The sequence below is a fragment of the Scleropages formosus genome, chromosome 25, assembly GCF_900964775.1.
Source record: "Scleropages formosus chromosome 25, fSclFor1.1, whole genome shotgun sequence".
NCBI classification, from domain to species: domain Eukaryota; kingdom Metazoa; phylum Chordata; class Actinopteri; order Osteoglossiformes; family Osteoglossidae; genus Scleropages; species Scleropages formosus.
Genome location: NC_041830.1, coordinates 9,040,658 through 9,055,034, shown reverse-complemented (window position 1 = coordinate 9,055,034; position 14,377 = coordinate 9,040,658). Strand labels below are relative to the sequence as shown.

At 40.1% G+C, this 14,377-nt stretch overlaps 1 protein-coding gene and 1 pseudogene across 4 annotated transcripts in view; both read right to left on the bottom strand.

Annotated features, from left to right (window-relative positions):
• The window catches only part of tspoap1 (TSPO associated protein 1), a 90,319-nt gene that overhangs the window by 70,611 nt on the left and 5,331 nt on the right, over positions 1–14,377 (bottom strand). The window contains exons 2-3 of one of the 4 annotated variants that reach the window (XM_029249164.1): positions 887–1,387; positions 202–496 (exon numbers count right to left, since the gene is read on the bottom strand). The exons of the other annotated variants lie outside the window; for them this stretch is intronic. Of the exons in view, the coding sequence (XP_029104997.1) occupies positions 202–414 (213 nt within the window). The 5' untranslated portion in view covers positions 415–496; positions 887–1,387. The remainder of the gene's footprint in view (positions 1–201; positions 497–886; positions 1,388–14,377) is intronic. 4 annotated transcript variants of the gene reach the window in all.
• LOC114909497 (solute carrier family 35 member E3-like) lies at positions 3,964–6,073 on the bottom strand (annotated as a pseudogene).

Below are 14,377 nucleotides of genomic sequence, written 5' to 3'. Positions count from 1 at the left end.
TCAAAAGACTGTGACATTTGGGAGGGGCTTTACGGTTATACCCTTGAGAAGCTACACAGCATTTACCTGCCTCAGTAAAATACAACTGATAGAAGGGTTGATCACATGTTTGTGTGTCTTTCATTCTCAGAGTATCCAAAAGGAATCATCCTGCCAATAAGGAGGAACCAGGCAGCAGCTCCAATCCCATGTATGGCCTACCTTGCGGAAGCCCCCGACTTCACATCCAGTGAGACCCTCATAAACCGAGTGACCACGTTTGCCAAGGATGGCCACTTGCGGCGCAGAAACAGCAGCGCCCTCAACAGCTTCCACTGGGCCTGGATCCTCTGCTGGGGATGTGTCGGCCCCAATGCGACTCTCCATCTCTTGCTCTGCAGCCAGCTGCTCCTGCCTGGTGAGCAGGTCGTGCATCACTCTTTCCGTCGCCAGGGATCACAGTGGTCGCAGGGGACAGCGGGGGAGGCTTGCGCTGGGGCTTTTCATTTCAGGGAGGCTGGGGAGGTGGGGGGGAATTGCCCAGATCAGACACGGCAGGCCAGCTTCAAAAGGAGCCTGAATGTCTCCAACTCTTTTGGCTGCCTGCTTAGGGAATCCCAAAGGAGAAAAAAAAAATGCAAGTGCCTCAAAGCAACAAAAAAAGGCTCACCTGGCAGTATTTATAAAGAGCAAGAAAGTAAATAACCGAGGGACAAAACAAGACTGCCAGCCTCTTCAAAAACGCCGTTCATTAAAAAAAACCTTAATAATGCAACACCAGTGCAGAAGCCCCTGATGAGAACAAGGAAAGTTATTCCAGTTGTCTTTAGACGTTAAAGTTCCAGAAGCTGACCCAAAAAAGGGCAAGCATATAAAACATCTTCCAGAACGATAGCATAGATATTACCAAGCATGTGGCACAGAGACCGCGATAGCCTTAGCATGTACTTCAGCTGGGGTCCGCAGAAACGTAGGCTTCACGTGCAGGGGCAGCAAATGTGAACAGACTGTCTGCCTCGCTCTCAAGGCTGGTCCGAGCCGCTTCTACCTTTCCGTCAAGATGCAGCCGTCTTCAGTGGAGCATATCCATCCGTCGCCGTCCTTCTAGAAGAACTGGAAGGGGATGGCGGTTTTTAAAATTGCTCCCTGCCTCTTCACAAGCTATATGCGCCATTACATGCAAGCGAGAATGCCGCTGAGGTACGTGCCTGAGCAAGAGAGATGGTCGAGCCCAATTTTGGCATTTCCTCTCATTTTTTTTTTTTTGTTTTGAACCTTCCAAGCTCCTTAGTCCATTTGCTCTGGTTGCAGGTTTGTGCGCAGGTGCTGGATATGACTCCCGTGCTGCCAGAGTGCCGTCCTGCTTCGTACCCCCACTAGCTATCGTTGCCAGCTTCCAGCTGCAGCGCTGCACACACGCACAGATCTTCAATGAACTGCCTAATCTCTGTTTTTCACATAACAACATTAAGACAAGGGGAAGGATGGGGGGAAAATGTGTGTGCGCTTGTTTTGTTTGGGAGAGGGGGCTGGGGGGGGGGTGGATGAGCCTCTCCTCCTATCACATTAAAACAGTCTCTGGGAAAGGGCCAATCAGACTGCTCTGAGAGTTCGTTTCCATGGAGATGATGCTGGAATGATGTGTGCTCCCTATTGATTGTACTAGAGGAGGCAATCCGCAATACGAGGGAATGGAGTCACCAGTCCAGCGCACACTGACAGACCATACTCTATGCAAATTGAACAAACATATTTTGAGCCTGCAGTAATTTTGAACAATACCATTTACCTGCACACATAGCAGCCATAAAGAATTTTAACGCAAAAAATTAAGAAAAAATGCAATTTTATATTTGCAATAAATCAAATACACATCAAATTCATAAAAGTACCTTAACTGATGACTCAGACACCATTACTCTGTCAAGTTCATTGCAAACAAGTAAATAGGGAAAATTATGACAACATTAAATATGTAATTATTTTTCTGCAGACTGGTGGCCCTAAGGGCAAAATGCATATTTATGCTCAGGAAAGCAACTCTGCCTCCTGTTTGTCAACTGGCACTAGTCGGGCACTGCTCCCCAAGTCATGATCTTAATGCAGGCATTTTAGGAGATAGAATGGCAAAACCAAAGAGTCATTTTAGGATGTTGCTCATTAGGGAGTATTCAACAAATCTATGTTGATTTCACACAGCAGATTTTTTTTCCCCTAAATTTCCTTATTATGCTGTTAGTAAGTAAAGAAAAATGTAATGGAGAAAAGGCCTGATTTTCTCTTGTTGAACATATGTGTTTGGTCAAGAATGGACAGAAATAGGTAAAAATGTCTATTTTAAAATTCCGTTATGTTATTGGACATGTAATTTAAATATCCCTAAACAATGTAGTATAATAATAATTCCATGTGCAACAAAACCCCTGGATATGGTATAAATAAACTGCTTCCTTCTGCTGCTTTGTGTTAGGAGGCCGTTCTGTTCTCTGGCAAATGGCTTTTATAGGTTTCCTACATGTGCATAAGCTTTTGACTACGGAGTAAAAGAATTACAAGTACAAGGGAAACAAACTCAACAAAACAAAATACATTACATTCAGAAATTTGAGAATACCTACATAAATTGACTATGTTACTAATACCTAATAAATTCTTTGTAGTAATTTCAAGTAAAGTAGCCCACATTGAAAAAACATGTATACACAGATATAAAAACTGAGTGTCTCCAGATTAAGCTTTTCAGATAACATTCAAAAAACTGGAACATGTATACTGTACTGCACAAACGTTGAGATAAATTACTTTTTCCTGTGCTTATCGTGCCACACCTTACTATGACAACCTAATATGCCATTCCATGGCTTAGTTGTTTGTTCAAAAGATAACTGGATCCAAACAAACTATTTCCAGAAGGTCACATACACAAACACTAATAATAAAAAGGCATACACCCCATTAGTATGTGGCTCAGCCAAGCAAATCCTGCAGAACGAAGCTTGCAGAAATTCACGTTATATCAGCAGCACCTGCAACCTGGAGAGTGTCCCAGTCCACTGTATAATATCTGATTCATAGCACCAGTCTCATGACTGTCCATTTGAATTGCACATCGATTAAAGCCATTTAATTATCATCTCCTCCCCCGCCCTATTTCCTAGTCTTCTGTGACAGAGAAGAAATTGCTATGGCATGATAAAAATCTGAAAACTGCTTTTTCAAACCAAAAAAAGAAAAAAAAAAAAAAGGGGGGGGGGGGGGGTGTTTAGATCCCTTCACAGCACTTGGTGTAGGTGCAGGAATGAGGCTTCCTGTGGTTTAACCATTTCCTTTTGCCCTTCCTGCTGTCCAAACCGATTTCAGTCATCTCAAAGCAGTCACCCCTTTTGAAAACAGCACATCACTATAACATTCTTAGAGAGTTCACGGTGCTCATCATCCCATTACAGCCCAGCAAGCTTCAGAAGGGCTCATATACACCTGGTGTGGGCAATAGTTCAGCTGTCAAAACTGGGAAAAACAAGCTGGCGTCTGAATGTGGAGTACAGGAATAGTGTTGGGTCATGCTGGGAGGTACTTTGGTGTGAAAGGTACAGCTCTAATCCGACCATGCTCCATAGGACTAATGTGCTGCCAGCCATACCGACAAGATGGAGAAAATTAAAGGTACAAATAAAAAAATTTGACAGTATACTGATCCATCTATTCAATTAATTTGTTCTGTCAAAGCTTAGTGAAGCCTTAATTTAAAAAGTGACTAATTTGTGTGTTTCTTTTCTTGAGCTTCAGCAAAAATCTAATAATTTTCTGTAAGAAATACGAAAAAAAAATCTAAGCAGAAAACCACACTGTATGTCCCATATGCCTCCCTCTATAAGGCTTATCTAAACTACGAAAACCTGAAAACTATGACATTTCACAACAGGAGAGGGGATGAAACTGGCTGCCACATAAACACACGCACGTTGCAGACCTGAGAGATCTTCTCTATTTAGTGTTAGCTTTCCTATACGAAACTGTGTCACCTGAACTGTAACTACAAAATCTGGTTGATGCAAATTTTGATGATGCGAAAATGCTGTGTGTCACAGGCAAAGCGCTGCTGATGATGATTTAACAGATTCACCAAGGCAGCAATGACCCCTGACTTCAGCACCATAACCAGAACAGGTGAAGCCCAAGGGCTAAGAATCCCTCCTCCCACTGGTCAAGGGCTTGAACTAAAGTGCCAGTCTGAGAAGGAAGGCAAAAGACACTGGGAGTCTGGTATCAAAAGAGCCACATGGAGTTCACCTGCAGCTTATGCTGCTTTGCACCCATCTGCACCTGATACAAAGTACTAACTAAGAGCCCTGGTGGAGCAAAGATCATTCCCAACAGGTTAAACCTCACATCATAAAAGGAGTTCAAAAATCAATCTCATTTTGATCCTGCATGAAAATGTCTTCTTATAATACACTGTGTGGATAACTACAATGACTGGTGTGGATATGGTTTCAGCAAGCTGAGAAATGTCTATGGTGTTGTTCTGAAGGGAAAGGTTGGTGAAAACAATGAAGCAACAAAAACTGAGGGCGAGCAGCAGAATTTTGGCCAGTCTGAGGGTCTTTGGGGAGAACATGTCCATCTTGCGGCTCATGTGGAGCCCTGGCTAGGTCACCACAAAGTGAATCTGTGAAATTTTTCATAGTGTGTAGAGGTTAAAGAAAGCTACCAACTTGATGAAGACTGCTTTTCATTCACAATATCCAAAACGGTGTGGTACTAGATGTCTTTAATTTAATATAATGGAATATTACAAATTACTAAATGCAATGGGATGAAAGGCAGAGCACTAAACTAAAATTATTTCAAAAAGGATTGCTATGGCTACACACTTACAGGAACCTCAGCACTAGCAACACATTACATGTACTCATTTAGCTGACGCTTTTCTCCAAAGAAACTTACAATGCGAATCTACTTACAGTTACTTACCCATTTATAGAGCTGAGTAAGTTTACTGGAGCAATTCAGGGTAAGTACTTTGCTTAAGCGTAGTGCAGCCGGAGGTCCAAAGACAGCAGCTCTACCCACTACGCTACTAGCTGTCCCATACATACTACAAAATGAGCATTAAATGAGAAATACAAATAGAGTGTTCTAATAAACATTTGAGCAGCTTTTTAATGCAGTTTGAGCACCAGCACTGACAAAATGTGTGTTTTTTTCCTAGCTTTATTTTTTTTTTTTTTTTAAATAATCCTTCTCAAAGTGTTGAAAAATAGGATGCGAAAACAGTGCTCCTGCCTGCAATACACTATGCATCTTTAGATTTGAGTCGGTGTGTGGCACTTATTTTTAACGCAGAAATAGAGGAAATCAAAGAAATAAAGTACTTCAAAGGAATTGCTTGAATTGAACACATAATACCCATTTCTCTCTTCTACTGCTGGGGATTCTTAAAATACTCACAGAAAAGCACGGGCAGTATATATACCTCCACGGCAGCCCTGTGCTGCATTGTAAATTAAGCATCCAGATTCAGTGAAGCCGAACAGAGAGCATCAAACTGAAGGTCTGATTCAATCCATTTTATCCTTAACAGATTTTACATAAGCAGCTTTTTACTCCCATTTAGTCAGTCAACACAATAATTCTAACAGTGAACATCAAGTAAAGGGCAAATGTTTGACTCCTGGATGCGGTTTGATTTAATGCTTTACATATTTACCAGCTGAAAAACTTCAAAAACGAGACATCTGCAAAGCAAGAGAGCTGGACATTGCATACACACATTTAAATAAAGCCCTCTCTTAATGCAACTACTCAGCTTTTGTGAATATCTCAAACTATAACCTTTCATAATTATCCATGCCAATGTGAGAAACATAAAGAAAGGAAAAAAAGAGAAGCTATGACAGAAATCAACACTACTGTTAGCTAAGAGATGGGCAGCATGAATGAGCAGTATGGATCAACACACGCCAGTGTTCCACATTTCACTGCTCCTGCTGTTGGTGCAAGAAGGGTAAAAGGGACTAAAGAAGGAAGTCGAGGATATAGGAAAGCACTGGAGTGTGTCCACATGAACACGGTATGCAGTTAATACCTCCATGGCCTGCCCAAGTGATCTAAAACCAGGTAGAAGGACAAGCTCCCAATCTCAATTTAGTTTAAATGCAGCAAGTGTCTACTGGTGGAAGCCTGAGAGAAATCACAGGTCCTTTGACTTCTGAAGAATTATATATGACTAATAAATGGATGCCAAAGAATGACAAGAGGAGAAATATTTGTTAACAGCAGTTCTTTGGTGTTTCTTCATCATCTACGATTATCACCAGGGATCTAAGACACTGCCTATTACATTATGGGGCCATGAATATCATAGCAGTTAAGACTGCTGCCTTGCAATGTCAAAGTCCCTGGCTAAAATCCCCCTCCTTGTCCATTTGAGAAAGGTACTTAAAGAGTACCGTGCTGTGCAAATGGGTAAATCGCTGTAAGCTTCTCCAACATTCTACGTCATCAGCTAAGTGGAGAAAAATGTTACAAATGCTAAGAGGCGATATTAGTCAGATATGCAAAACCTAACAGTGTGAAAGCCTGGGAGGAATTCCATCTCATGGCACGCAATTTTCATGCCCTCTTATTCAAGGGACAGGCCACTTGAACCATGCTTGGTGACCTGCCTAAAAGAAAGGATATATCCACACAGAGTGATAAAGAGGTGATGAGTGTCTTAGGCAGCACCTAGGGTCTAGTCTGTCAATCTCAGCGTGGGCTTCTGAGAGGCGAGACTCTGAGACATGCGCACAGCTTCCTGACCGATGGTATTAAGGGCACCCGAGCACATCATCCAATTAAAGGCCAGCTATTTCTGTGCACCGGTGTGCTGGAAGAGGTGTGGGTCGCTGCTGGCTTTGTGCTGTGTCACGCCAAACTCTTGGATGTGCTTTCCGGCTCTGCACATCACCTCTGATAAATGGCTCAAAAAGAGCTGTGAGGTTCATAAAGACACCCCAGAATAACTGCTCAATGGAAGCCATTTGCCTCAGGATTACCCTTCGAGCTACCTTTTTGTTTGTGGCCAGATGCAAAGAGATTTTCTACTTTCAGGCTACCTTTTACCCCACATATGACATTCAATAGCCAATATAAAAACTGCTCATAGTGGCTCAACACAATGAGGAGACTAAAATTGACCTAACATTACATTCCTTTAGCTGAGGCTTCTCTCTAAAGCAACTTATAATGGTAAGATACTTATTGATTTAGGTATTTATAAAGCTGGTCAATTTTTTTAATGGAGCAATTCACGGCAAGTTCACAAACACATTTGTGGAAATGTTGTCACTATCAGTTTGGAATTAGAAAAAAGAACCTAATAATAGACACACACACACACACACACACACACACACACACACACACACACACACACACATTGTCTGAACTGCTTGTCCCATATGGGGTCGAGGGGAGCCGGAGCCTAATCCGGCAACACAGGGCGTAAGGCTGGTGGAGGGGGAGACATACCCAGGATGGGATGCCAGTCCGTCACAAGGCACCCCAAGCGGGACTCGAACACCAGACCGACTGGAGAGCAGGACCCGGTCCAACCCACTACGCCACCACGCATAATAAACACATATTTATTAATTCACTGGGGAGATTCAGCAGGTCTCAGACATAGCTATGACAAACAAAAGTATGTTTTAAACCTTGAGCTCTATCAACTCTGAGCTACATTAAAAGTAATTTTAAAATAATAAATTAAAATATATTCTGTCCACAAACTTATTCAATTCTGACTGTTGCCCATACACGTCAAGTATTTGTTATGGCAGTGGTCCACTGTAAAAACCAGCAAAATTTAATTGTTCTCACACCCTTCTATTTCACTGCATTTTGCTGCCAACTAAGGGTGGTTTGGAAAAATGCTGGTAACATTCTGTCAAAAAAGTTTGGAAAACAGATAAAGAAAACACTATTCAAAATAAGCTGATAAATATTCATATTGTTGAAAATTCGTAACCCAAATTTCTAATAACACAACGTCCTGATGAGAGCAGTAGGTGGTGTAGTTAGTGGTCAATGCAGACCTCTAACCTTTTAGTTCATGTGTTGACGAGATGCACTTTTGCTTTACAACTGAGTAATATACTTACACTACACTGCGGCATAAAAAATGTCAAAGACTCAAAAAGATGCTTTAAGTATCTTTGTCACACTAATCCTCCATGAATGCCAATCAAGCCAAAGCTATAAAAGCTGTAGTGGAAGCCTGAGGCAACCCTCATTTGCCACTCCCAGGACTTCACTCCCCACTCATGCCCATATATTCGCAAACCTGACCTTTGCTCCTCAGGGCTGCAAGGTAGAAACCACTTTAATGTGGTCCCATAAACTGCCTCTGCAGCCTCGGGGCTGCTGGAAGAGGTCGACTGCATAATACTGCCAGAGATGTATGAAAATCCTGCTCGAAATAGCTGAGGTAGGTAAGGCTTGATGTAAAATACATTAATTCAAGGGGAATTAGCATCTGAAGCATGGTATCTGTCATGTAGGAGGTTATGTTGGGGCCTATATTCACCATGCAACATGATAAACATTTAATGATATTGATTAAAAGGGCTGAAAATCTGCTTTTTCTACTGGTAATAGGGAATATAGCTGACTTGGTTTTTGCTTGGGGGGCTCACAGCTGGATGGAGTCCTGGTCTGGTCCATCTCACAGTGAGGAATCTTGCATGGATATGGAAAATGGTGTCTGAAAAGGGTCTCAAATGCCCTTTCCCAATCCACTTTCAAAGGAAATCCTGGCAGGACCTTTCCTACAAACTCTAATTATCGGCTGCTTGGCACAGCATGACCTTGGCAATAAATTGCAGCCAGCTTGCAATTCTCCATTTCCTCCCCAACTTCTCCTTAATTTATTTCCTGACTCAGAATGGCCTCGATACAGAAATCGAAAAACTGAAAACTTAAGTATCAGTCCTCCAGGCAGTAAATGACACCAGAAACACCAGTAACTCTCAGTAAGAAAAGACCTAAAATACATATATATATATATATATATACATACACACACACACATATATACACACACACACACACACACACACACACACACACACACACACACACACACACACAGTATATACTACATTTTCCACAGATCTTAAAATATTACACTAAAAGAAGTTGCTGGTGTTTGCAGTATTTTTTTAAAAGTGCAATTTGTTCCGACCAAACTCAGATTTTGAATAATTCCCAATGAACTTATTTATATGACTACTACTGCTGCTGCTGCTCTTGTTATTCTGGCGCTTAAGCAATGCTTTTATCAAAAAGCTATTTGCAGAATAATTTTATCCATTTATGCACTTTGTTCATAAAGGCTATTTTAGTGGAGTGATTCGGGTTAAGTAGTCCGTGAAGGCTATTAGAGCAGGGCCCTTTCTGCAAAGTGAGTCTGCAACTTTTAAGTTCAAAAACCAGATCTTTAGTATACTACCTGTCCTTCCCAATATTAAAATTACTAGGAAGAAATTAACAGAAATGATCATTGTAAGCCATCTTGAAAATAGACAACTTATTTCATGTAAAAACAAACCTGAAAAAATGTACTATCGAAAAAAATATGTAGGTTCTCATTTTAATACCTTGCAGCCATGTGCCATGAGAAGAAGCTGCAACTGTCACCGTAACATCAGTACAGATTTTAACACAAGCCTGCCAGTCGTTTCCTGGCAACCAGCAAGAGCCTTTTACCTCCCAGCATACGATGTTTGAAAGCCATCTGAAGGCGTGGTGCATTTTTAGCACACAAAAAGTCTGGTTTTTCAAATTCCCAGATTGCAGCATTCCAAGACATGCAAACATGTCACTTTCTGGTATGTAAATATCCACATTATGTATGTGACACCAACAATTTCTTGAATGTGCAGGCTTAAGCCAATGTTTAAAAAAGTTTCCTATTTTCATGACAGAAAATGACTATCAGATTGAAGACAGACAAAAGTAGGACGCATGATATGTGATGGATATGCACTTGTACCCAGCTGGTAAGCTGTATCTGCTCAACTGCTGGTTCTCATAAAACCAGCACATTTGTACACTGCAAATATACACCATAACTCTATAGCAGTGGGGGTCCATCTCAAATGTAAAGAGGGACGGTAACAGCCATACAGAATACTCTCCTATCTTCTTTTAATCAGTTTTAAAGTCATTACTCTTTTGTGTTTTTCCTCCGTTAATTTGCCATTAGACAATGTAAACAAAACTAAAATCATCTTAAAGACGATATAGGGGACAGCCGGAAAAGTAGTGGTTAGAGCTGTTGCCCACCTCTGGCTGTAGTACCCCTGAGCAAAGTACTTACCCTAAAATTGCTCCAGTACTATTACCTAGCTGTATAAATGGGTAAAAAATTGTATGTAGACTAACATTTTAATCCGCTTTAGAGGAAAGAGTCAGCTAAATGAATAAATGTAAATGTAGCCTATGCCTCTGGATCGCTATTTATGTGCTGCCACAGCAACATTCCTGCAGCCCTGCTGGTTCAGAGGATGCTCATGCTTTTATCAATAATTCAGATTCCTTACCCCCATGAAATGTGGAACCAGATTATAGGGAGCCAGCCAGGGTGACCCACTTATCACAGCAATTCCCCAAAATGGGGAGACAAGAGATGCAGACAGTGCCCAGCCTGGCTGGGATTTCACAGTGGTCTTCATCAAAAGTGTTCTCATCCCACAGGCCACAGCAGACACAGTTCCCATGTCGGCAACTAAATCCCGGATTTGTCAAGTAACTCTTCCTCACACCCTCCAAAGAACTTCAAAAACCACCTGAAACCAACAAAGTTTCAGAATTTCAACCATGCTGATAATTTAGCTTGAAAAACCACAACCTTTCTTTTTTTTTTTTTTTAAAAAAAGGGAAAGAAATACAAAACAAAAAACAAAACAACCATGGCCCAGTTCTATTTATAATGCAAAATCTAACACATATGCTGCTGCTGACTTCCAGCCTTCAAATGAGCACACTTATCTACACTCAAGAGGGAAAACATCTAGCTTTGCATATGTGCCATCGACTTGGAGATAGCTTCTCAAAAGCAACAAAAAAAAGCAGAATAATTACAAAAAAACCTAACTGTGCAGGAATTATTCACGGCATCGGTTGGAACACGTCTTGGCGGTTTGGACATAACGCAATTAAATAGGTCAGACTGAGACGAGGATTACCTTAGAAGCGTATATGTGGAAAAAATGCTTGTCGTTTTCCCAGTGTTCATCTGCAAACATACTTAAACACCTGCCATTAAATGCCAAACCACATCTCACACACTGTACTCTGCTGTACAAATGGGAACAGTCAAACAGTCTAACAGTGCAATATTACCTAATCACATGATAAATGTAGAGGCAAGATGAATAGGTTGGGTCGGAAAACAGCTCGGTGAACCAGACAAGAGGAGTACTGGGCTAGCAGTATACAGCAATGTAAAACAGCCTAGCGCATGAGAAAAATTTTGTGCTTTTTGATTAAAAAGTGTGTTTAAAGCTTAACCCTGTCTATTTGATTACTAACGCAGCCCCGGGGAAGTGAGGCACCAAAGATTCCTGGGATAAGTAAGCAGACACTCTGAGAGAGATGAATTTGACTCTCCCAATACCCACTGACCACACCACAGCAGGAACTCCAAGGAATGAGTGCAGAGTGCCAGAGCACAACTACATTTACATTATCAGATGCAACTTGCCAAATAATATCGTTGTCATAATCACCTCTATGTAATTTCCAAAAAAAAATTGTTTTCTGTTTTAATTTACTTTTTGTAAATTTTTCAAATTAATTAAAATACTTTTGTCATAGGTACAACTGCAAAGTCCAACTTGAGAATCATTAACATACAGACTGCAAGTTCATGACCTCAAATATGCTACTTTCTGCCATTTATATATTCCCATAACAGTAATTGATTAAAATAATGCAAAACATTCACAGCTGCAAGGAAAAATTAAGGAAGCAAAGCTGCTTTACCATTAACATACATCACTGACACCAGTACATTCACTTTAAGCACATTACTATATTTAATATGAGCAGCAACCATGTATGCCATGTCTCAAACGGAGACTGTTCAGTAATTGATAGCTTTTACTGCAGTGAAGTTAATGACAGTAGTAATTTTAAAAAAGTACCAAGTTAATGAATGCCAACTGCTAACTTTTCAGCTAATGATGACAAGTCATTTAAATATTTTATGCAAAATTCGTGTCACATCATTAAGTCTTCACCATTTAATCAAAATATTCTTCACTAGAATGAGAAAAATCAGCGCAATGTCGCACATCTTTGCAATTTACCATTATTTTTTTGAAGATGCTTTGATAGCATGAAAAAACAATCATCATTTTTGTTGTTTAGCTGCCGTCTGAAGTTAAACATTCTTGAAAACAATTATAACGTAGGTGGATGACAGATGTCCCATTAAAGACTCAAACCCTGGAGTAACTACATCCTAAATTCAAATGGACCATTCAGTCATTAAAGTTGAACACAAGTGAACTGATTTAGAAGTATATATCAGCTATAAGAGGTCTGACCACAATTACTTCAAAAGATGAGCTTTTTTTTTTTTTTAAACAGTAACGGGAAAGTGCAAAAAATGAGGATGTACAACAAAAGAGGAAAAAGCAGCATCAGAAAACACAAAAATTACCCTTAAATATGGTCATTTTACATACGCATACAATGAATACATTCTCAGCTACTTAACAGAATAAAGAATAAAAGAATGTGTAATTGTTTTAATGTGTGGCATGGCACTAGGCCAACTTGGTCAAACCATATTTTGTTTCTGCTGTACCCCTGTGTATAGTGAAATGACAAAACAGTTATAAAAAAAAAAAAAAAAAAAAAACTGGTCATACGTAGTAATACATGAAAATTAAACAGAAAGATGAGTAGATACCAGTCATTTTTACTGTTTTAGGTAATCATCACTGGTCTTATTTCGTCTATTATTGGTGCCGCACGGTGAGGAAGGCCTATGGCTGTGTCAGATTCTTACTTTTGTGTCTACAATAAATGATTACTAGGGTGAGTGCTGGCCTTGTAATACTTAATTTCAATTTTTTTTCCTGGAGGTTTCAGGCCTTGTTGTTTTTGGTTTTTTTTTTTTTTTTTTTTTTAATTTGTGGTGAGTATGTATTTAATTCTCTGTTTAACATCGATAATATAAATCAAAACAAATAAGTGAAGAATTGAATCAACGTCTGACATGCTGTAAGCGTTGGGTTTCTTTTTAAAAAAACAGACAGTTTGCGGTAACTGTGTAAGAATTCATAACCTGGTGTAATGAGGATGAAACCTGGACCTGAAAGCAGTATGAAAAGGATGTGTGGTCTGACAATTCATCAATTAACCCTTTCCATATATGTGGACAGGTTTTGGCTTGGAGAAACCCAAAAGAATGGCTTCAGTACATATGGTCTTGCTTCAAATCATACTGCCACTTGGTTTGTTGAATCTGTAATTATTGTTAGGTATCCCATTAGCCATTCCCCAACGACTGCTGCAAATACTCAAATGTCAAAATATCCTTTTCAGGCAGCCACATACATCCTAAGATGCAAATGCAGGTTCCTCAAAATGTTCTTGTATGTACACATTAACACTCTGAGAGATACTGTAAAATGGATTTGGTTTCATAAAACCAAATGCATTCAAAGGACATACTAATCCCCATACCATGATTGAACCTTTCATAATCCTTTCTTGTTCAAGACCGGATATCCCGTTCCCATTCTAATATCCCATACAATTGAAGACTTCTGTGAAAGCATTTCTAGAAGGATGAAAGCTGTTCGGAAGGAAAAGAGTGATTTTTCTGCTTCTTAGAAAATATTTACATTTATGCATTTAGCTGATCATTTTCTCCAAAGCAACTTATAATGTTTAGCCATTTACCATTATTTACTCATTTATACAGCTGGGTAACATTACTGGAGCAATTTAGGGTAAGCATCTCACTCAAGGGTATTAGAACAACAAGTGAGATTTGAACCACAACCTTTCGATCCACAGGCAGCAGCTCTAACCACCACATTAACAGCCATCCCAAGAGCACAATATATAAACATTGTTTGGCATTTCATTTTTTTGTCCACCCATATGCAGTTAGAGATTTAAAAACCCAGCTCCATGAGGCTATCCAAATCATTCTCTCTCAGTACAGAACTCAGGATACTGACTGAACCGGAACAATCTTGTCCATTACTACTGTAAGCAGTCAACACACAAATCCTGTACAGTTCATGTTGTGCAACATCCTCTGTGCTTAAGACCTACGAACCCAACAAATGACACCAATAAAAGACCACTCTCCAGTCTTCTTCCAAGA